Source organism: Harmonia axyridis, chromosome 4 (genome assembly GCF_914767665.1).
Source record: "Harmonia axyridis chromosome 4, icHarAxyr1.1, whole genome shotgun sequence".
NCBI lineage: Eukaryota > Metazoa > Arthropoda > Insecta > Coleoptera > Coccinellidae > Harmonia > Harmonia axyridis.
In genome coordinates, this window is record NC_059504.1 from 11,740,696 (window position 1) to 11,765,894 (window position 25,199).

The following is a 25,199-nucleotide window of genomic DNA, read 5'->3' on the forward strand; positions in this document are numbered from 1 at the left end:
ATGCAATTCCAAGACTTTGTTTAGCAATCTAATTATAAAATAATTCTCTCTTCATAGATTTCTATAATCTTCATGATCACTACTGTCAAAACAAAACATCCAGGTAAAAATCCAAATATCCAGCATTCAAAATAGTGCTCCTTCTACTTTTACCCTTGAATATACTTGAAAAACATTCTGTTTTCTTTCTAGAGTCCACAGTTGAATAATGCTGGCATTTTCAAATAACCAAGTTTCCTCCAGATCAATGAATTTCACATTTTGTTGCAAATATTCTCTGTATTCACCATAAAATCGTACTCAACTTATTATATTTTTCTGTTTATCAATAAGAATTTTCCTTTTATTAACTGTTTTGAACTTGTAACCTATTATGTTTATGTAATGTTATCTTTGATTGATTAAAATCCAGATGCTTTTTGGTCAAATTTCATCCAGTCTGATATATTGGTTGCTTTTGGCTCGGCTTATGGTAACAATCAAATCATTCAATGATTCTTTGAAGGTGAAATCCTATTGCACATGTTTTCTTCCACTAATAATCCAGGTTGTAATGACTTGCCTTCTTCTTTTTTCAAACAGTACTGTGAGAAATACTCAAATAAACTAATCAATGTGTGTTTGAAATCGATACAACTCTTAAGTTTCAAAATTTCTTCGATCAAAACCAATAACACAAACAAACTGAAATCTAACCTCCTGTCAATGACATTTCCAATGCCAACCCGAAATCTGCAATTCAAAATGTTACTGAATGAGCCAGTACCAACTTAATTTCGATTTTCCAAAGCCACCCGGGATGTCAATAATTCCTGAATGGACTGTATGAAGGTTATAAAAATCAAAATATTTGAGTAATCAAAATAAATTATTCTAATTCCATTTTAGATAACAATCAATTCTATCAATGCATTCGAAAAAAAATCATTAGTCTTCGTTTATGTAGAAATGTCAGATAATCCGAGTACTAGTGAAAATGATATCTCAAATTTGCCATCACTCTTCCAAGAAGGATTGAATCTTTTCAATAATTTGGAAAAAGATCATGAAGCCACTAATAGCTTAGAAGTTCAAGTAAGAATATCGTATGACACTGATACATACATTTTTCAGCATTTCTTTTACTTGATACCCATATATAATTACTGTGTCACTGTTTATTTCAGATAAGAGTGAAAAAATGTATAAAAATACTGGAGAAAGCTACAATTTTATGTTCATATGCCGGTGTATTCAGTACCAATGAAGGATATGATGAAGTGGCAACTGCAGATCTTCAATATTTCTTATTACCAGCATTACTTGGATCACTTCACTTGAAACTTACATCAGGGGAAAGAAATAACATTGTGGAAGTTTGTGAGGTTTATTTTACGGATTTCATGAAGAGATGTGTTGATTATGGATTGTGTACATATGATTTCAAGAAACAAAAACCAGCTGTTGACGATGGATCAGAAAATAAAGCATCTTTGAGTGAAATGGAGGAACTAACTGTCTTGGCTAAAAGAAGAGCCGAGAAGATTAAGAGATATAATGAACAGCAAGAAGCAAAGAGACTACTCAATGCATTGGAAGTAAATTTCAAAAAAGAACATGTTGATGATGATCTCAAAAGAGAATATTTCACAAAATTAATACAGTTTTATTGTGATGAAGCAATAAATGAATTAGACAGTTTGGAATTTGAGAAAGTTCTGTTGAAGCATATGGCAACAATGAAAAAAAGTATTCTACCAAAACCAATGAAGAGACCCCCTACTCCATTGAAACCAATTATTATCACTAAAGATATAGCTCAGAAAGCTGTGTTTGGAGCTGGTTACCCTTCTATGCCTACTTTGACTGTCCAAGAATTCTATGAAAAAAGGATTAAAGATGGGATATTTCCTGATCCTAACAATTTGAAAATTAATTCGATAAGTTTGCAAGATGCTGCTATGAGTGATTCTACTCAAGAACATCAGGAAGATCAAGAAGAAGAAATTGATACTGATGATTATCATATTCTTGAAGCAATGAGGCAAAGGGATGAATTTAAAGACACTCACCGTAGAGGTTGGGGAAACAGAATGAATAGAAGTTAGCTTCATATATGGAGATGAAAAAATGTTTATAAATTCCTGTATGCTTAATTTGAGATTATTTGATTCAATAATATTAATTTTACCTTTGTCATTATTTATTACTTTTGTGAGATATGACATTAAGTTCATTTGCTTGATATGCAAAAAATAATTGTTGATTTTGAATATCATTTTGATAATCATCACCTTATTATGGTAACATATTTCTGGACCGAATATGTTGATGAAGAGAAAGTTCAAAAATAATAGTATGTACTTAATTTTTATGGAAATAAATATTTTTGTTGTTCTTTTTCAGGTTTCATTTCTCCTCGGATCTCGCCAAGGTACCTATTGAATGCTTGATGATGAACTTTTATTATAATTATTGATGATAATAATCAACAATTGAATATCAAACAAAAAGCCTTTAATGAGAATTTTAAATGACTCCTCCAGTGGAAGCAAAAACAATTTTGCTAGGTGAATTTGATCCTAAAAGTCAATATATAAAGTTCAACTACAAGTGAATCTAAAAGATCCTTTGAAATCATTGTAATGACAACAGACAATTAATTACATGACATAGTTTTGGATTCAGACAGATAATAATAATAAGAGAGTTTATTCATGAAAATACATTCAATTAACTCTAGATGAATGAATTTCTTTCAGAGATTTCTGACGAACAAGTTTTTCAGTTGGAGATTGGTAGCATTGAATCGTGAGAACATACATATTATGTTGAATGAATGTTGTGAGGATTCAATGTCCCAGAGTTGTTGCAGTGGGAATATAGGGAGTATAGTGTATAGTGCCATCTTACTTTGCAGAATCACAATAGAGAAAAGAGGTAAAAGAAGTAATTTTTAGTGCAAGCTAAAAAATTTTTTGCATGCAGGCTATCATTACAAAATGAGTTCCTCTTGAACAGAATATCTTGAGTAACTTTGGATATCTGGTTTTAGTACATACATCAGTTGGTACACAGGTCCACTGCACTGATCTCCTAGCTTTCTAGTTCTCAATGAATTTTGAATCAAATTCAATGAAGTGGAATCAAATTTGAAAAGATTCATATCACCAAAAAATCGACTCCACAGTCATACAAAATTCAAAATGTGTGATGCAAGGATTATACTGAATTTCGCATTTCTATAAGTTTGTCTGTACGCATTCCTTTGAATTGTAGGCTTTGCCTTAACTTTAACAATTCTAATCTGAAATATTGATGATATTTGGTTGGAGTATCCTGTTTCGGCTGTAGATGGTCCCACACAAAATCCAGCTTTTTCAGATGAAAGACAAGCGTTGAGCATGCGCCAATATGATATTCTCGGCATTAACATATCTTGCGCCTTAATAATCCTGAGATGAAAATTGTTATGGACATTTGGATCGGTTAACAACAAGCAAAATTCAATCATTGGTAGACTGGCAGTGTTTTTGAGCCTCTATTATTTCCTAACAGATCACTCTATCATTTCGTCACAATGCCTGCAATTTTCGAAATTTGAGCCGCAAGTAGTCTCAAACGATGATAATCGACTCATTAATGAAAAGTCCGTTCTCAAATTCGATTCTGTCCGCTAGGTCATCTGTATACAATACACAATAGAAAACACGCAAGACCTATAGAAACTTGAAACATTCAGTCTACGTTCAGATCTTGAATGCCGTGTTTGAGTCAGTGAGCAAAATCCGACAATAGAGATGAAAATTTGAATTTGGATGTCTAGTCTCGAGCAAAATTTCATGTTGATCGCGTAGATTAAATTAAATTCAATTAAGGAGGTTTCGTTTCACTGCGACCTAATGGTCTACTGTGCCCCCCATCAGAGCTATTCTCTCCATAACGTGATCTACAGCTTGCCTTCCAGTTCCAGAGTTCTAATGAACTCCAATATCTGGGATGGCTTCAAGGAGGCATTCCTCACTTCTACAAGTTTCGTGTCTACAGGAGGTTTTGCGTTGGCTAGCGATGGTGAGGCATTCCGTTACCAGGTGATCCGGAGTTTCTCCCTCCTCCCCACAGAATCTGCACTCGTCATTTTCTGTTAGAACCATTCTCATGAGGAATCCAGTGAGGAGGTGTAACATATTCTTACGAAGATCCAGATACTTCTTGGATTTTGTAGAGTCAAAGTTTCGAAGAAACTTGTTGGAGTGATCCAAACCAGGAAGATTCTGCCAGCGTTTTTCTTTTTCGAAACTCTTTTTTTTAGGTACGCACGGTACTTATGTTGATCGCGTAACATTCAAGAAGAATATTGGAAAAGAAATACCTAATATTTGCTTCATTCCAAATGATTTGAAGATGTCAGAAGGCATTATTTAGCGTGAACATATGTTCATGAGAAAACTTTGCTCCAAATGGATGTCGCTCTCTTGCTCACCGCTAATCAAAATCAACAAAGCAGTTTTAATAATAATAATTTTATGATCAAAGAGTGCATGAAGGTATCTTCCCAGATCCGACAAAACCAAAAACAGGACCAATGATTTTACAAGAAGCCTCAGTGGCTGGACTTTCTCTTGATGATGAAAAGGAAAAAGAAATCGAGGATGAAGAGACCAAAATTGAAAAAGATAATGAAGAATTGTTGAGAAGGAAAAGGGATGATGATGAATACAAAGATGATCATAGAAGAGGGTGGGGCAACAGAGCAAACAGAAGTTAATCAATTTTAAATAAAAATCATGGTAAATGATTCATGTATGACTGATTAATCATAAGGAATATAAGAATAATTCAATCTACTTGTGTCTTATTGGAACACGTGTTCTCTAATTAATCTGAAAAACAAAAAACCTGAATATAATATTCAAAGAATCATTCATTATAAATTCAACACAATAGCTATTTATATAACTAGTTTGTAAAGCCTTTTTTCCACAAATGAAATATTGGTCAAATAGGCCATGAACAAATTATACTATTCCATATGTGAAAAAATCTTTTACACACGAGTTACACCAAATATTTTATACAATCTTCTTTGTATACTTATGTTGATCGCGTAACATTCAAGGAGAATATTGGTAAAAAAATACCTGATATTTGCTTGATTTCAAATGATTTGAAGATGTCAGAAGGCACTATTTAGCGTGAACATTTGTCCATGAGAAAACTTTGCTCTAAATGGATATGTCGCTCTTGCTCACCGCTAATCAAAATCAACGCTGTTTGGAGCAGTTTAAGTGGAATAAACAATAATTTTTGCGACGATAAGTGACAGTGATGCGTCGATGTGATCAGCAGAAGCGTAAAAAAATGAATTCTCTGTCACTAAGGAAATGCTTCTTGTCACAAATCGATTAACAACATGGTCAAATGAATTTGGCATCATAAGAACCATAGAAAATTCAAGAAGAATATTGAAAATTATATGGTGACTTTATGGCATAAATGCATTATATCTCTACTATGCTTGTCCGAGAGATGGCGTCTTGGACTGCACATTACTTCCTAAATCGGCACCTCTTGGATATAGACCCACCCAGGGCCTTAGCGACAGGGGGGGAGGAAAGAACTAAAGTGAAGTCGGTCATTCATTCAAGCTCCAATTGCGCCCTTTAAGACCACATTTATACAGTTATGTGGTTTCCAGCGGCACATCTGGCGCGTGTACGATAGGATGAACCATCGGTGTTAAATTTGCATTTCTAACGACGCCGATGTGGATGGTTCTCTGTGAGGATGTCTTAACATGAGGAAGCACATAAAATCGATCGGAACTCGGTGCCTTCTCCTTTTGAGACAGAAAGCCGAAGATCCAGAAGGAAACGGCAGAGAACGGAGAAGAACCCGTCGCAACGCTTGCGCGCCAAAGGTTGCGTCGACGGCTTCGACGCTCCCTCCTCTTCGTGGAGTTCGTTCGATGCCGTTTTTCGACCGCAGTTCGGATCTAGCTTGGCGTTCGGAGGTGTTCTTCTTGCGGGCATTCGCGTTCGTGACATGTGTTTATGTTTTTATTGACGTACATTACGTAATTGCTCCTGAGGAGCGCGTGATTTACAAAGTTTATTTATCTCTTGTGTTTTGGTGCATTTTGTTTGGTTGTCACACCATTATCAGTGGTTTTGTTTTGTTTGCGTTATTATTATTTTTTTTTTGGATTTTCATCGGACCGCATAGGCCTACTACGTCTCGAGGTGAGCTGATGTGTTTTGGGTTTTTGAATTTGAAAATATTGTTTTAATTGGAAATCAACTCGTTATTGATCAGAATTTATTCTTTTGGAAAGTTGTCGTACTTTGTTGTTGTATTAAATGTGTTTGAATGTTGATTCAAAACAATTTTTTTATGTAAGAATTTTCTTTCAAGAATTTCACGCAGATTTTGAAAAATACAAAATATTATTCAGAAAAAAAATCAGATGCTTTTCATTTGTAATGAATGTTTTAATTTGATGAATTTCTTCACATACTTCTCTGAAATAATCGTATTTATATTTTTGATTGGAAATAGGTACTTTATTTAATTAATTAATTTTCTCCAATGAAATGTATGACTTGAGTAAGTCAGTTTTTCTTAGGTATGCTGGCAGATCATCGGAATCATTATCGAAGCACTCTGTAACCAAAAAGTTTGAATTAGGAAGAATTACAAAAATTTTGAAATATTCAATAATGAAAGTTTACCTTTTCTGCCGCATTTTTAACAAACAAAATTATATTTTTGTAAACTTCACGTAATATTGATGAGATGAGTATGGAGAACACTGTCAAAAATGTTCTCTCAATGTTAATTCATCATCATATGTCATCCTATTTTTTTAGACACTTATCTATTCAAGTATAAAGAATATACCTATACCTACACTTTACTCAGTATTTCCTGGTTCTAAACACATTTTTTCCTCAGAAAGAGTTATACCTACATGTACTTCAACGCTCTTCTAACTTTGAATACTTCTTCTGTAGAAAGATTCGTCTTTGCTTTATAAATAGGTTTCAACCCCAGTAATCATCACTTCTTTATTAGGGCAAAATTTCTTTCCCTGGAGCACTTTTTTACCATTGTTGTCGATGGAACAAATTCTGAATGACACTTACCAAACTTTTACTTTGCTTGCACAGTTTTTTCCCATCAAAGAACAGTCTTTTATCAATATACGAAACTCGTTTTTTTCCTTTTTTGAAACAAATTTAAAGTCACCCAACCTTTTTTTTTATACCTACGCATCTTTTGAAGCTTACTAACGTTACTAATGAGAAAAAAAATGATATTTTCTGGCCGCCAGGCTCAGGACTTAGCGAGTGGAAGCTTGGTGACGTGTTACATATATATTTCATTTAAACCTGAATCATCTCTCGAGAACCATTGCAAAATATTGACAAATCTTAGGAAAACACCGTGAAAAATCCAGTTTTTATTAGCTAACAACTTTTATTGTTATGGTATTTACGATTGCGTTGCGAGACGTTTGATTATATACCTAGGTACTCCAAGTATGAAATCATCGGTTTGCAATTGGTCAAGGTTATATAATGGAGTGATCATTGTTAGATCTAGACGCAGATAAATTGTAATTATAGGAGAATAGCCTGAAGAAAACCAAAGCACGCGATCACCTACTTGAAAACAGACGTTGATGTTTGACGTTTTAATTTTAATACCCTTCGAATGACAGTGACGGACTGAGCTCAAGAAGACAGCCGTAACAAATAGAATAAAGCTCTAAGCTCGGCTCCAAGGCTTTTTAGGAAATGATAATTTAGATAATTCCTTAATTTTTTGAAATGTTGAACTCATCAAAAACACTTTTGTATATGTGACTGGTACATTCCGCTCAAAAGCAGCTGAGTTGTGGAGCTGAGTGGGAGGCTATTTTGAGTCCGAGAGATAGTAGCTCTAATTTTCAGTGTCCCTCGAATCAAGGAATCAAGAAAATAACATTTTGAACTATTGTTTCGTCATAGAACTATTTATTTTGATGTATGTGAAAAATGAAAAAAAAATCATAAAATTGCAAATTTAATAATTTCCAAAATGTAGAATTGTATAAGATTGTTTTAAGGAGGCGAATAACACATCATTCAAAATTTCGGAAAACGAGTTAAGTCTGTATCCAGATTTTGAAGTTTGAGTGATTCTACATTTGTTGTTTGATGAATGCATAAAAACGAGTTTCGTGTATTGATAAAACACTGTTTTTCAATTGGGAAACATACTGCCCAAGCAAAGCAGTAGCTTGATAGGTGTTATTCAGACTCTGATCCATCGATAACAACGGTCAAAAGATGCTCTAGAGAAAGAAATTTGCTCGGAAATTTGGGTCTAATGAAGAAGTGATTGCCGAGGTTCAAGTCTATTTCGGAAGCAAAGACGAATTTTTCTACGATAACACATTGAAAAATGTGTGAAGAGTACCGTTGGAGAACATGTATCACTTTCGAATATCCCCATGTTGACGATTAAAGTCGAATTTTTAAGAAAAAATGTGTTTTAATTGTTTAGAGACTTACTAAGTGAAGTGTTAGGTACTAATTTATTTAATCGTTTATTTCTATCTAGATTTCTATGGAGTCTGTTGAAATAAGTAAACCTACGAAAGTATCTAGGTATACCGTGATATATTTTATTGGTTGTTTTAAGATCCAGAAGCTTTTGATTTACGACATATGCTTGTTATTTTTTCTTGAAGACCGAAATGATTCTTATTATGCCAAGCCACAACTGCAGTTGTGAGAATGAATGAATTCACCGATAGGCGGATTTGAGAAATCTATTTTATTAATGCATGAAAGTGTACGATCTCCTATTTGAATAGACTGACTTTATGTGACCTTTTCATTATTCTCTCCGATTCAAATTTCCCTTGGGAAGCCGTTTGATCGATCACGTTGAATGGATTTATGTAATGGAATGTAAGAAAATTTCCCACGTACTAACCTAATTAGCAGCTTATTCAGACGATAGACAAACGATTGCTAATCTTATTATATTAGATTCAACCATAAATGTTACACATCTTCAAATCGGGAAGAGTATGATAACAATAAATGAGATGAGATTTTCGTATTAATTGAATTGTAGGAATTTCACTTTTTTTATTGTTGGCAAAATAAATTCTTGTCCTCCCTTCAATTTTTACATTTTGTTACATATTTCTGTGAAAGAAGTACCAGGTAAAAGGTTTGTTCAAAGTTTGTTCCAATTTTGAGTCGCTCTGATCAATTACGATACTTTTTTTTTAAATGAAATATCATACAGGGTGTTTCATTCGGAAACGGAAATACTTCCCAGGTGTGTAGGTGGCACCAAGGCGGTTCTGGAGATATCCCATTTATTGGGTCTTACTGTCTTCGTAGCCGAGATACAGGGTGTTTTATAAATTTTGTCCGTTTCTTTCTGAGGCCATATCAAACGAACCACCCGGTATATTTTCTTCATATTTGGCAAATATGTTCCTAATTGAGAGCCCAAACGTATCATGCAATAACCGCCTTGAAAATCCAGGTCCGGGTTGACAAAAAATTATGAATCGTTTGAATCCTCGAAACAACACCCTGTACATCGGAATTTTGAAAATCTGTTTTAATATTCGAAAACACCACTAAAAACTAAAGTGAAACGTGTACTTCGAATTTTCGCGCAGACAGTTTTACTGCACAAATTTTCAACGTAAAAGTGAGGTTTTTAAGAACTTGGATACCTGAAAGTGGTTTGAAGTGACTTTTAACAATGAATTATCAAAAATATTGAATCCATAATTATTTCAACATTACTTTGCAATTAATTTTTGAATTGGTTTTCCTTTTTATAGCTGTATACCATTTCAGTTTTTGATTTTGAGTTACTCTCTCGTAGTTTTTCATTACTGCACAAATTTTCAACGTAAACGTGAAGTTTCTAAGAATTTAGTTTGCAGGAAGTCACATGAAATCGTTTATTCCTCTGAAATCAGTATTCGGGATCAGCTAATCAGACAAATAGAAGAGGCTAGCCAGAAAATGAAAAACAATCCAAATGTGATTCGGAAAGCAGTTCGAGATATTCCGAAACGAGCAAGAAAATGTTCAGATCAAAATGGACATTCCGAGCCGTTTTTGTAGTTATTTTTCTAATTATTTTGTTATTATGTTTTTTTTGTTCATAATTGTTTCAAAATATACGATATCAACCTAATGCAACTCAATTCTCAATAAATAGAAACTGAAATTGTATAAAGCTATTAAAAGGAAAACCAATGTAAAAATGAATTGCAAAGTAATGTTGAAATAATTATGGATTCAATATTTTTGATAATTCATTGCTTAAAGTCACTTTAAACCACTTTCAGGTATCCAAGTTCTTAAAAACTTCAGTTTTACGTTGAAAATTTGTGCAGTAAAACTGTCTGCGCGAAAATTCGAAGTACACGTTTCAGTTTAGTTTTTAGTGGTGTTTTCGAATATTAAAACCCTACTTCGAGGAAGTAGGCATTCTTGAACAATGCAATGAAGTATTTGATTGATTTGGTCCTCATTTGATGGAAATATATTTTATTCATAACGAAATGAAGGTTTTTACCTTCTTTCCATTATTTTATTATGTAATTAACAATTTTTTCGCTAAACAGTAGCTTCTTCAGATTCTTTACGTTTTGGCGAGCGTTTTGGTATTTGTTCACCGAGTTTAGTTATTCGAAATGTAAGAAATCTGAAGAAGCTACAGCAAAACAATTGTTATTCACAAAATAAAATAGTGGAAATTAAAAAAAAAAAATTGTGTTTAATATCAATTCAATAAAAAAGAAGATTCTTCACCGTCACTTTCAGATGCTTAATAAACAAACCATGCCACAATAAACAGAGGGACTTATACACAGCATCGTGTACTTTGATATACAATAATAAACATAGGGATTATTATGTCTTATGTGCCTACTATTTACCTTGTTTGGGATCAGTAATTGCATATTATAATCTATTCATACTTCGTTCCTGGAAATGAATGTTTCTCTATCTCATTGAGCCAATATGGATTGTAAATAATTATTAAGGAGTCATATCAACTAGATAAGCCCCATAAGGAAACGATTAATTAGCGAAATGAGTTGGCGGAATTTTTTTTTTGGAAGGAGAACTCGTTCGTAGTATTATTTTCGCCTTAGAGAAATTATTTTTCGCTTTGGGTTGAACTGTTCTAGTTTTTGTTGAACGGGTTCATCTTCCGTTTTTGTATTGACGCAAACAGTTAGTAGGCAATTAGTATTTTTTTTTCTGAAATTGATAGATGGATACTCGATATCGGAAGGTAATAAAAAACCTACGTCGAATTCTTTCAAGATTAATGTTGCTATGTGTGCTTCATATGGTGTTGTATTTGGAGTATTATTGTCGATAATAAATTCGGGTACAGATTAAGTTTTTCCGAGGGTTTTTCATATTGTGGATTAGAGAAATCCGAGGAGAAATCTTCACCAATGAAAAAAATTGTTCATTGTATTAAATAATGGCAATCATCAACTTGATATTATGAATCCTTGTTCATCAATATCACTTTTCGGAAATTGATGTTAGTGTTCGTTGTTCCTATGAAATATTCATTGAATAGAAGAACTTCTTTTATTCGATTTTAAAAGGAATAGTAAAGCACTTCCTTTCGATAAAAGCTGTAACTATTGTAATATTCCTGACTTTTACTGATCGTTTAAATATTCTCACAACACCGCACATTATTTCTGTCACTCCTCTTCTGGGAAATTATTGACAGATCACGAGAAAGTCACATGGTGGTGTTCCCTCTGCTTTCGACAATTTCCATGAACTGTAATAGATTATTGATACAAAGTACAACCGATCGAATAATGAATCAAAAATTGTAATGATGAACATTTCATTGATTGGTTGGAAGTTGTTCCTGAATATAATGAAAGCTTTTTCCTTTCTAGATATTCACTCCATATTTTATTTCCATACATTAAAGGTTTTCACTACCCAGTTTCCAAGCCTCCTGCTATTTGAAATTAAAATGTATTCAACTTATTCACATTACCATAATTGACCTTGAATCGTCGAATGTTATTGTGATGTGGTACATATCATCTCACTTTGTAATAGATAATTTTCCAGCAGATACTTTTCAAAGTATCTTTTGAAAGCATCTGTCACCTATTACATATCGACACCTGGAGCTCGTCAATTCTCCATCCCACTCTATGGTGCGCTCCCGAAAAGAGGTCATTGAATTGAATAGATCGCAGCGTTGTCAGACCTAAGAAATATTTCCCTTAGAATCTGTTTCTACTGTTGTTAGATTTTTGTTTAATATCTATATTCGTAAAAATAAAAGCAACACATATTGTAGTAGGTATATTTTATTTTTCTTTCACAAACATTACCCGATTTATACATTATCATATCATGTTTACTCTTCTTTTACTGATGTTTTATTTTGAATTCTGAACGTATTTTTTTATGCAGAAACCTAAGAGAATTTCGTTATTCAACCATTTTATGATTTTTCTTCTATTCAATTTCACACATCTTGATAAGCGCCCAACCGTTGCATTTCTATGAGGAAAATATACAAAAACGTTCATGAAGTTGGAAAATGTTCAATGTTGTCTTTATTTTTCTGAGAAAAAATGTCCATTAATCTGTATCCTCTCTCTGAATCATTAATATTGAGTGTTTCAAAAAAAGAGCACAGACTTTGATTGAACAATTTGACAATTTATAGACGTTGTTGAAGCGTGTATATTTCTATGATTAAATGTCATAACCTATTGACCACAAATGACATAAGAAATGTTATATACATAGTGTCTTTTTCGGGACATCCATATGTATAAATGCAACGAAGAATAAAAACTATTTGAATATTTTGTAAATGAAATGCAGATGAATTCAATAAGTATTCGCATTTTGTATTTAAATACATTTTATAAACTATTTAACACATCTCTAATTATGTTACATATGTACATAACATTTTGTTGTACATGTAATCAGGGATTCACGGTTTGACTTGATATTCAAGCTACTTGACCTGATATTCAAGTTACTGACTTAGGCTTGACTTGAAATCAACTTAAGTTCAAGTAAAGTAATAGTTGTTCAATGTCAAGTCAAGTACTTGATAAATAAATACTTGACTTGACATTGAAAAAGTACAACTTGACTTGAACTTGAGTTGATTTTAAGTCAAGCCCAAGTCAAGTAGTTTTGATATCAAGTCAAGCCGTGAATCCCTACATCTAATATCCATCGCATAATTAAATAGTATTCCTTTATTGTTTGAATCAATTGAAAAAAATGTTACATTTTTCCCTTCATCCAAATAATATTTCCACAGTTTTGAAGAAACACGCCCCAACTTGGCATCACTGCACTCATAGGATTAAATAGATACGTAGACTGATCCTCATAGCCTACTCATTCACCCAGGCGTTCATGTCATCTCACCAATCCCCTCCCCTATCTCCCTCTTCACCCTAATTAGAGAACTACATGTATGCAAAATATGAGCACGATAACACCAACAATTGACTCAGCAATTATTAAACCGTGGATATAGAGGAGACGATCCACTCTGCAGATGCGTGTTAGGAGAACTTCGTTAATTGAGAGACTGAGCCGGAAAATGTGAAAATGCAGCATGAAAACTGGGAAATGGAAAATGCGGTAGTTGGAGGTATATATCCGTTTGGATGATGGGAGTTATTGAATGCTGTAGGGACGGCTATGAAAGATACTTTGAAAAATGTGCGTATCATTGCTTCCCTCGAATGCTGTGTCAATGTGGGTTAGTGGAATTTTGTGGCTTTTTATTACGCTTCTCTGGTTTTATTGTAACGCTTTCGCTCTGGATTTTTCACAATTTATATAGTTATCATCAGGTTGGGGAAAAAGTAGATAAATTTGATTTGGTTTTTTTCCATCCTTAATGAAAAGTGTTACAATCATTCAGTTTGAGTCAATTATTCTGTTCGATTCTGAACCGAATCCAAAGCGGGGAAAAACACAATAGTCAGCTGGCAAGGTTATGGCATCAGTATTCTGGGATGAGCAAGGTATAATATTCATTGATTACCTCCAAAAGGGCCAGACCATCAACAGCGGTTATTGAATAGCGTTATTGGATCGTTTAAAGGATGAAATGGCCCCATTTGAAGAAAAAAAGGTGCTGTTTCATCAAGATTATGCGCCGTGTCACAAATCAATGAAAACAATGGCAAAATTGCATGAATTGAGTTTCGAATTGCTTCTGCATCCACCGTATTCGCCAGATCTGGCCCCCAGCGACTTTTTCCTGTTCTCAGACCTCAAAAGGCATATTTTGAAGCGAAAGACAAATCGTACTACAAAAATGGTATCGAAAAGTTGGAAGATCGCTATAATCGCTGTATCGCCCTCGAAGGCAACTATGTTGAATAATGAAATCGAATTTTGCCGAAAAAATGTGTTTTACTCTGGTAGACTGGGGACTTTTCAATTGGTCTGTCAGAAGCCTTTATCCCTATTTGCAAAACACTCGGAGAATCAATTTTCACAGGCCTCTATTGAGGCGACATTTGTACCTCCAAGAGCGTTAGTCATAAACAGGAACAGGCGGTAGTCTTCACACCCCTTTGTGGTCGCGTTGGAGACCTGCAGAACATCTCTTTTCAAAGACTCGTTTATCCAACGAACAGCAAGGCTCTGGAACACATTTCCTAGGGAGGTGTTCCCCGAGGCATATAACCTTCATAAATTCAAAAAGAACATCAATTCCTACCTTCTTTCCTTTGGTTTTTCAGAACATAAAAAAAAAGTCACTTGGTGGCAAGTCTGGACTAGGGTGGATGCATAAGAACTTCTAATCCAAGCGCCAGGAGCTTCTAGCGCGTCATTTGAGATGTGTTCGGCCATGCGTTATCCTGATTAAAAAAGATTCCTCTCGTTTTCACCAGAAGTGGTCGCTTCTGCTCGATCGCCAGCTTCAAACGGTCGAGTTATTCACATTAGAGGCAGAATTGAGAGTTAGACCATAAGGGAGCCGCTCATAGTAGAGCATTTCCTTCCAATCCCACCAAACACACAGCAACATCTTCCTGGTCATCAATACTGGCTTGGTCATGCTTAAGGCAGCTTTGTTGGCTTTCAACCACTATCCCTGTCGCTGACATTTGTCGTAAGTGACTATTTTCCATCTCCTGTCACCAGCCCACTCAAAAATGGGTCGATTTTGTTGCGATTCAACATCTATCCCAAGATGGAAATTCGGTCCTTGAAGTTTTTTGCGTCAGAACGAGTGACACCCAAATATCCAGCTTTTTCTTGATGGAGCCTTCTGCAAAATGGTCCACAACTGTTTTATGATCGACGTCAGACCTGCCATCATTCACCTCCAGTTCACCAAAACAGAACAGAACCACTGTTGATCAACATGAGCCGAAAGAGTATCGCAAGATGTATCGCAAAAGTTGAGTTTGTCCAGAATGTTTTGAAACACATAGAAACCACCTCAAAAGTGTTCACTACCTTCAGTGGAAGCAATAAATCCTCCATAATGAAATGAAGATGATGACAATGGAAATAATTACTGAAATAATTCATTTTGAAACAAAATTTCATATCGACTTATTGGCAAAATTCACTATCATCAGAAACAACATAAGGCGGAATCATGATGTACAATTTACAATAAATTTGTCATACATGAGCAAAATCGCGAAGAAACAGATGTTCCAAGCGCAACTAATCACTTTCGTTAAATGGGTAAATTACAAGGTTTGCTGGGTTAAATTACGGTAGCAGGTAATTCTGACAGAATTGAGCTTCACACGGTAACCCAGAGGGGATATAGTGGAGTGGATTAAATGGACTGAAACCTACCTATATTTGCAACTGAATTCTATCGTGATAACCTTGTGAAATGGTTCTAGGGAAAAATATTCAACTCGCTTAAATTTTCATATTTTACCTCGTATTTTACAATTCTAAAATTTATAATTTGAAATGAAATTATGATGATATCGATTCAAGGTTGAATTATATAAAATTAGTGAAAAACCCGACAAATTATATTTCATGATAATGAATCCACACCTGAACACAGCTGAACCTAACCTAACCTAACCTAACATAACCTAACCTAACCTTGTGGAATGGTTCTAGGGAAAAATATTCAACTCGCTTAAATTTTCATATTTTACAATTCTAAAATTTATAATTTAAAATAAAATTATGATGATACCGATTCAAGGTTGAATTAAATAAAATTAGTGAAAAAACCGACAAATTATATTTCATGATAATGAATCCACACCTGAACACAGCTGAAGCAATTTTGCCCAGTTTGTTTTTGTTTGTAATCGAAGTCATAGATAATTTAGGGACCTGCAAAATGAACATTTTCGACGACTGCTATACAATCAATGATTTTTAAATCGAAATTTGATCACAAAGTGATAAGTTTCTATCACTTGATATAGAACAATAAAACCTTGTATTTCGTCTGTAACATCAATTGATTTGGAATTTTTCTGAAATTCCCATGCTAACATGAATGAATGAATGAAATACTATCTGTGTTCCGAATAGATTGTCATAACTTTGTGTTTTTTGAAACGTCATTTTCATTTACGAATAGTTTCTCTTATTGATACTCAATGAAAGTTTCCATCGATTTTTACTTTGAAGCAAACGATAGAATAGATGCTGACTTGATGGATAATAACGTGATTATAGCTTTTGAGTAAGTGCACCTCCTTTATAAGTTTATAATGAATATATAAAATGATATCCTAATCTATCATATGTTTTTTTGTGAATATCCAGATTGCATGGAATTAATGGAATTTCGAATGGAACTAAGTTTGTTAGAAGTTTCATATTCTTTAAACTTACTATTTTTGAGATATTTCCATTTATCAGTAATTTGAAGGCCTTTGGAAAAACCTTATAACTTCGATATGAATGAATTCATTTGAATGAGATTTTGAAAGTGAATAGCAGAAGAACGGAGGTAAGTGTTGACGTCGAAAAATTCTCTATCGAATGAGAAAATAAAATATTGAAATCAGCCTAATATTTTAATGAGTCATTAGTGAATTTAATTGAGAGAATTATGCTCAAATTTTATTAGTGAATTTGTCTCATTTTGAACATCCAGTAAATTATCAAATATCAATGATTTTATCGAAAAGTCAGTATTTAGCTCCGTTCTTCTAGTATTCACTTTCAAAATCTCATTCAAATGAATTCATTCATTTCGAAGTTATAAAGTTTTCCATAGATCCTTCCATTTATGAGAAATCGAAATATCTAAAAAAAGGTTGAATTTTAAGCATATCAAACTTTGAACAAATTTAGTTTTATTTATTAATTTATTTATTTATTAATATCTCATGCGATATGAACATTCCATAAAAAAACATATGTCATTTACACTTTTTTGGTACACCTTGGGTACTTTCAAAAAATTCAAGAATGTTGCTCTAATAGAACCTGATGAAAATGTGACGAAAAAAAATTCGAAAATTTCAGCGCTCAACTGTAATAGACAGTCGCGTCAATGGTGGAATACCCGAGGGAATACGCTCTATTAGTGTGACGTCACACACTGCCATTTTTAGTTTCTCCTGTCAGTGTTCGGAATCCAAACAGATAAATTGTCATTCAAATTAGTACGGTGTCGTTGGAGGAATTGGCTTATTTTCATAAATAAGAGTATTTGAGGAACGATTTCAGTATTAATAATTGATAGACAGAAGGAACGAGGTTAATACCAGTAAGTTTAAATCATGTATCTTTCCCCAGATTTTGTAAAAAGCCGTGTTTATTAGTTAAACTTCAAGTTCGAACTTACTGGCATTAATATCGTTCCTTCTGTCTATCAATTAATAGTAAAATCGTTCCTTAAATAATCTTATTTATCAAAATAAGCCAATTTCTTCAACGACAACGTACTAATTTGAATGACAATTTGTTTGTTTGGATTCCGAACACTGACAGGAGAACTAAAATGGCGGTGTGTGACATCATCACTAATAGAGCGAATACCCTGTATATTCCGGTATACAATTCTGTGCAAGGTCTTTTTTGTGACTCGATTCGATATCACTTTTATTCCTAATAAAACATTTGACACATAAAAACTCAACAATTTCGTTTATATGGATAGTACCGTATAATTTAATTTATTTTATTACGAACCAATCTCCAACCTCTGCACTTTCTCTACGTCGGCGTCGTCGCCCCCAAAACGCCAAAATACGTCAACCTCAATTTCAGCTTTTCCCAATTACATCTGGACACATGGTCGCGAAGATAATAATTCCGTTTGATACCAACCGATCAGATAGATTAATCCCTACAATGATTTAAGCGCGGTCCAGAATGTCACTTCCTGGGGATTTTACGAGAAGGGAGTGGTTTTTATTGTGAGCAATTAAGGAGTGAATACTAGCGAAGAATTGTTTCGCCGTTGATTAATCTATTTCTATTTGGTTTCCTGGGTTTTATTTAGGGAATTAACGATCCGAAAGGTTGGCTGCAGTTGTTCGCTCAATATGGCACGGTTGGACGTGATTCCTGACTGGATCGTGAGTATGAGCGATGTTTCGTTACAGTTGAAGTTCAAATCGAGTCAGCTTTTACTATTTCGTGGTACACGAAGTCTGTACGAAGTAGGTTTGAACAGATTATCTCTTTCATTGTAAAATGGACCAATCAGATGTCATAATTCATGTTACGCTACTGAAATTTGCAAAGGCGCGGTAATTTGTCAATTCATCGTAAATGTTTGGTTGCCGATGAATCGCAGGCTACGGCTGCGCGTATCTAGAGAAAGTAATAGAGAGAATTTTCTGGAAGATTTTCAACGATCGTTCAGATTTCAGAGAAGAATGTACGTTTTTTTAGATTTCAGCCATTACTAGCTGAATTAGTGATTTAAAATTTAATTTATCGGCGAGAATTGTGTTGGGATCTCGGTTGGGCTTCTCGATAAGTGTTCACATCAATATTTGCATTTAACAAGTACTAATCCAGGAGGAATGAATTGATTTGGTAACAGAATTTTTTTTTCTGAATGGGAATTAGAGTATTGGAATAAACTATCAGAATATTTCTGGCAGTTTCATCTTTCATCGACTTGAATCTGATAACTCGACCAAATCGATCGATGAATTTCAATGGTGAAAGTCAAGAAATAAAATCATTAAATAAAAATTTATCCTGACACTCATAGATCTTTGTAAGAAAACTCTGAAGCTCAGAATATGTGTCCTCATATCAACATTGTACTTTCCTTGAAGTTTACCCAAAATATTTCAACGATAAGAAATAATAATTTCACAAATTCATAAATAAAACTTGGCCGACCTTGTTATCGCTTCCAATTGTAAACAAAACCAAGTTGCATGTATAATGTCATTGCATTTGGTTGACCCTTTCTGGGTGTTCACATTTTTTTTAGAAAATCTTTACACGCCACGATAACTTTTAAATTTTTAACGAAGTTGACACAGATTTTGTAACAAATTGAATCTCAATTAACGGCCAAGGAATCCTTCTATTTATAATTTCAAAACGCTTCAGTGGTTTCGTGGTGTGACTGATGATAAACTTAATCAGTGAATATAACTGTAGGAATAATACAGGGTGATTCATAAAAATATGTCATTGCTTCGTGAACGGATTCCTCAGTCAAAAATAAGGTTTAGTTAGTGATTATCAATTGATGAAGAGTTACGAATGAAGAAAATCACTGCACCTAACTTTCTGAAAGTTACCACATTTTTTTTCCAATTTATTTACCACCATAAAACCAGCTAATATTCGGCACAGTCTTTTTATAACCCAGTTTGTTCATTACACATTGTATCAAATAATTTATTGTTCGATTTATTCTTTTTGAAACCATAAACAGTTTCACGAACATGGGTACTCAATAGTTGGAGAGTGGCAACAATAAATAGGAATCTGGGTTAATGCTTTCGATTTAGTCAGGAGATGAAATATGGGTTTATTGTTCTTATTTGGGAACTGTTGCGGAGTCTATTGATTTTTTAGCGTTATATGGGATTGAAGGAGAGTTGGTTTGGCGAAAAAACAGTCACGAAGAGATATAGAGGAGTTAGAAAATAGTGATTTAGGCTGCGGTAGAATTACAAGCGTTTTTTGTTTTGTTTTATGCTTTTTATCGTGAAAAATTTCTTCTTAGAGGTATTGGGGAGTTGAACAAAGTATTTATCATACGTCAATTGCATCAATACATTTCCAAGAAGATGAAAAATAAAGAAAACTGATTAGTATTTACTGAATTTACTCTATTTAGAAAATTATTAAAAAAATTGTATTTGAAACAGAATAACACCTTCTTGTATTCTGTAGAGAAAATTTACTTTCAAATATGTCTACCAATCGACGAATATTAAGACAATTAACTGAATAATGATGTCCATGAATTATTCTTAAATTTATCTCAGTTGGCACAAAAGACCACAGATCAACAATTTCTAAACATTGTTGAAGCGTTTATCTTTCCATGATTAAATGACATGATTTACTGTACACAAATTACATAAGAAATGTAAAAAAATATTACAGTGTTGTTATTATCATTATATTTATTAATTATTATATCTTGAATAATAGTTTGGAATATCTCAGTGGCCTACCATTTTGGTCTTCCAAAATATTGAGAGCAATAAATAAAAAGTCAGTTTTTAAGAAAAACTTCAATATCACATATCTCGTAAAACTTTGCGTTCCATAAGAGCGAATTATCTATGCCCTGCTGTTTCATTTCTAAACACACATTATGTAATTCCTAATATCGTTGATGGATTTGTGGTTAACTTAACACCCAACACTTTCTATTCTCCAAAAGGCCAACCACCTCTCATTCCCAGCTTCCAAAGTAAATACCAATTAGATATCCCAACTTTTTTTTCCCTGAAAAAACCTCCAAAGTTAACTGTTATTACCTCCGCCAAGTCACTGAACTTCTCGCGAACAGAAAAGTAGGCGTAGGTACGTGCCGTCGTCGTAGGTTCGGCTCGCATTTCATAAAACTCCGAAATGGAAATAAAAAGAGATTAAACTGACTGATCAACCGTAAACGCTGCTTTAATGTTACCGCGATTGTAAAAGTAACCTTGGCAGGTAATGAGATCATCGGGCATCGCACAGTTCGTCGTTTTATAAAAAAACGAACGGCCGAATTGGTACAGATATTTGCACGGCTTGTTGATTGAAGATTAAAAGGTCCTCGATGTGGTTGCTGCTCCTCAAATGTACCGGTTCTGAATGCTGCAAACGGTGATGCAACTGGGAGTTGCAGGTATAGGTCATTCTTCTTCTTCGTGTTATTGGACTTGACAACAGGGTGCATTAGTCATCAATTTCGAAGAACATATTCAACCTCAAACCTTATATAGGGTACGGTCCGTATATCTCTTTGGTTACTTTGGTCCGTACAGGTACTCACATCGTCAAAAGTCTTGTCAAATCTTGTCTCTGTTAATTGTAATATTACCATCTACTGAACCCCTTGACAACCAGTTTAATATCACACAATCGAGTTCTAATGTGATGAAGATCCTTCGAGACAATGCTCACCAACTGAAGATATAAATACGTCGAAAGCTATGATGGCATTTGTTTGAATAGAATTAGTGGCGTATATCGACGGTTAAATCACGATGTAATAATAGGACCAGCAAGTCGATCATGGTTGAAAGGAAGCCTACAATCCTCGCAAATCTCCCAGCGTCCATCGAGTCGTTGAACCTGTTTGTGTCTTGCATCACGAATGCGTTTTTATTTCTTGACTCAATTGTGCTGAAATTCGCGGCAGAAAAACTTGCTGCTTTATTCTTTGTACGAACTTTTCCTTTTTAAAATAACCGAGAGAATTTCAAAAGAAATTCTTAAATATTGTTCTCTCCGCTTTGACATTCACATTGACAAAACTATTAGATGTGAACCTTGAAGGAAGTGTTAGATCACTCAGTTTCCGAGATATTTGAGTTCTTGTATCTTTCAAAAAATTGCTCATCTCTCTTCATTTTTCGTCATTTTTTTCTACGTTGACTGAGTATGATTACAATTTTGGGTTATTTTCATCAGAAAAGGATGTGATAAGTTTGAAAAAAGCAAAACTATGCTGTATTAGATGTTGAATATGAATTAGTATGATTTGAAAGTTGGTATATGAAGAAAAGAATAGTAAATTTGCCTGGAACTTTCGAATTCCTCAATTTATGTATAACGAAATTATTAAAAACTTGGCAAATGCCTTCTTTATTTCCTATAAAAAGCTTTCGTTATAATGCAGGCACTAGTTTCTTTTCAGCAGATTTTGATTTTCAAATCAAAATCTGCTGAAAGGGGAAAGAAGTAAAGAAAGGAAGGTATACAAGCACGTCCCCTCTTTCTTACTTCTTCAGTTGTTACTTTCCGCCTGAAATTCACTCCCAATCTTCTCGCTGCTTGGTCTATTCTAACGGTGTTAGATCCGGACTTCTTGCTGGCCGCGAAAATAATCCAAAATTATAATCAAATTTGGCCAACGTAGAAAAAATTGAAGAAAAATTAAGTAAGGTGAGAAATCCTTTGAAAATCACAAGAACTCAAATATCTCGTAAACTGTTGATTTTTGGATATTACTAAATATGGCTCGAACGACAGCAAATGAGTCATACTAACACGTCCTCCAAGGTTCACATCTAATTTGGAAACACCCTGTATAACTGTAATGAGGTCAAATTCAACGTAGCACAAGACGTTAATAATCTGATTTCCTTGTTATAGTCTTGCAACATGTATGTTCTGAACAATTGGTATTTCAATTTCCAATAATCATGAAATCACGATAAATGAAGATAAAACAACCATTTATGACTGGCTGTCCCAAAATCTCTGAAAGGATAAAATTTCAGAAAGAAGATCAGAGATATCTTGATGCGTCCTCGAGTTACAGAGCTCTTTAGCTTAAGCTATAATTGTCGAGATGTTTTCAGTGAGCATCGAATTTGGAACACCCTGTACATCAAATTGATCGAAAATCAAGTGTGTTGGAGCATTTATTAAAACTTATGAGTTGGCAATAATTTTCTTCAAAATTTCATCTGTTGCCTGTTGTTATTGAAAACAATAAATTCAAAGTTCTAGACTTCGAAACAATGTGATCATTATCGACATGCATAGAAAAAATTCTACCTGATATTAATTGCATGTGAGTCATACAAATTTGAATATCGCGGTGGTATTTACATCCCAAATGAATGACCTCATATTTTTATCTGTTTTTATGGTCTATTGGCCCAGAGATATATATAGCTTTATCAGAATGCATAAGAGTGTTTTGTTATGTTCTCATGAATTTTGAATATTGCTTCCGATACTACCGAAGTCAGATACAGTTTTGTGATAATATTTTGAATGAAAAGTTTCCGATCATAAAATGCATTTCGGACCATTCTGAATTTAATAATTTTCAGAAATGACGGACGAGAAAGCATAGTACTGAATCCATTGGTGGATTATTATTTTTTGATAGCACTCTTGTGATGTGAAGAGCTATTTCTTGAAATAAAAATAATGAAAGAATCATGCAAAACATGCCTTCCCATTCAAAAAAAATTACAAGCTGTTGAGATTTATTTTTCAGAATTTTTAATCGTTTTTACGTTGATATAACTCGAACGAAATAATAAACATTTATGCGAAATTTGCAGCAATTTCAACCTGCTACAATTTGCATTCAAATTCATATGCGAACGTCATGAATATTCATCCGAAGCTATTTTAAAGTCAGCCAGAGAAATTAATACATCAACGATTACACTTTTACCGAAAATTATGACGAAATCCATAATTTAAACTTTCCTCAACACGCCGTAAAAACTCCGGTTATTTCACAGTGAAATTTTTTACGTAAATCTCCGTTTTTAGACACGAACGATGATTGCTGATTACAGGGTAATCGGATGGTCATTTGAAAGCATAGCGCATGGGAGAGCTCACGGTTATCTTCGTGTACATCGTGCCTAAGCTTGCTCTTTTGTTTTGTCGAAAAGTCACGTTTTATGTGGGTGCAGCTTGATGGGGTCTTGTTCGACCAGTAAATTATATCTTGCTGTGGGTATGTTTCTAATAGCCCCCTTGGTCACTTGATCGACTATTGCCAACTTCCATCTTTACGCAATTCGGGCAGGACCGTTGCTAAAATCTATAATCAGTTCTTTTATGTATCTGTTTTATTATTGAATTGATATTCGGGGATTTTTGTTTGATATGGCCATGGACTGACCATATCAGGTTTCATTCATTTTGATGTTGAAAAAGCGAGTATATTTTAAGAGAAATCAATGCATGTTTATTTCATTGTAAAGAGCTTACTAGTCAAATTCTCATCATTTGCGGGAGCTTTTAATTTACTGCAATGATTCGAAGAAATCTACGGCTGAGGCTCATCGAATGCTCTAAATACCTGTAGTGAGGCAGCTAGTTTTGAAAGAACGTGCCTAGAGTGGTTTCAACTTTCAACGCTTCAAGAACGGTGATTTTGACGTCGAAGACCAGCATGGCGGTGGAAGAGAGAAGGTTTTCGAAGATTCAGAATTGGAGGCATTACTCGACTCGTGTTAAATGCAACAAGAATTGGCAGGATCATTGGGAGTGACGCAACAATCCATTTCAAACGCCTGAAAGAAATGATTCGGAAACAAGGAAATTGAGTGCCGTACGAGTTGAAGCCGAGAGATGTTGAACGGCATTTATTTGCTTGTGGACAGCTGCTGGCAAGGCAAACATGAGAGGGATTTTTGCATCGCATTGTGACTTGAGACGAAAAATGGGTTCATTACGATTATCCCAAACACAGAAAATCATGGGGATATCCCGGCCATGCTTCCACGTCGACGGCCATATATAATATATATAAAGTTTTGAATCGATTGTGGGTCATTAGCATAGGCTTTATCGTCCACATGGTCCCAAAGAAAATAGTCTAGAGTTGTTAAATCATCTTGATAACCTATTTTCTTGCAAGTTTGTGATTGTTTAATGGCTTGTGTGGCACGTGGCGCCGTTTTGTTGAAAGTAAACGTTAAGACTTAAATCATTATGCAAAATACTGTGTAATGCCCTTTGTGGAATCCCGAATTCTCAAGATCGACAAGGAATTCACAAACCTGGGCTTTTGCC

At 34.2% G+C, this 25,199-nt stretch overlaps 2 protein-coding genes across 4 annotated transcripts in view; both read left to right on the plus strand.

Moving 5' to 3' along the window:
- The first annotated feature begins 830 nt into the window (after positions 1 to 830).
- Positions 831 to 2,377, plus strand: LOC123678261 (immunoglobulin-binding protein 1-like). The gene is made up of 2 exons (XM_045615174.1): positions 831 to 1,074; positions 1,167 to 2,377. Exons 1-2 carry the CDS (start codon positions 949 to 951, stop codon positions 2,085 to 2,087), a joined length of 1,047 nt encoding a protein of 348 aa, XP_045471130.1. The 5' UTR covers positions 831 to 948; the 3' UTR covers positions 2,088 to 2,377.
- A 3,384-nt stretch (positions 2,378 to 5,761) lies between these two features.
- The window catches only part of LOC123677412, a 350,465-nt gene continuing 331,027 nt past the window's right edge, over positions 5,762 to 25,199 (plus strand). For 2 of the 3 annotated variants that reach the window (XM_045613911.1, XM_045613913.1), the window contains exon 1: positions 6,154 to 6,221. Coding sequence is in view for 1 of the 3 variants with exons in the window: in XM_045613910.1 (XP_045469866.1) it covers positions 5,777 to 6,221 (445 nt within the window). In the remaining 2 variants the exon portion in view is untranslated. Of the gene's footprint in view, positions 6,222 to 25,199 lie in introns of all 3 variants that reach the window. The other variant, XM_045613910.1, reaches the window with a different exon arrangement.

Bases quoted from the DNA above. Each gene is read 5' to 3' on its own strand.
- LOC123678261 (XM_045615174.1), top strand. From the start codon at position 949: ATGTCAGATAATCCGAGTACTAGTGAAAATGATATCTCAAATTTGCCA. The intron at 1,075-1,166 runs GTAAGAATATCG...TGTTTATTTCAG, and splicing joins CTAATAGCTTAGAAGTTCAA to ATAAGAGTGAAAAAATGTAT.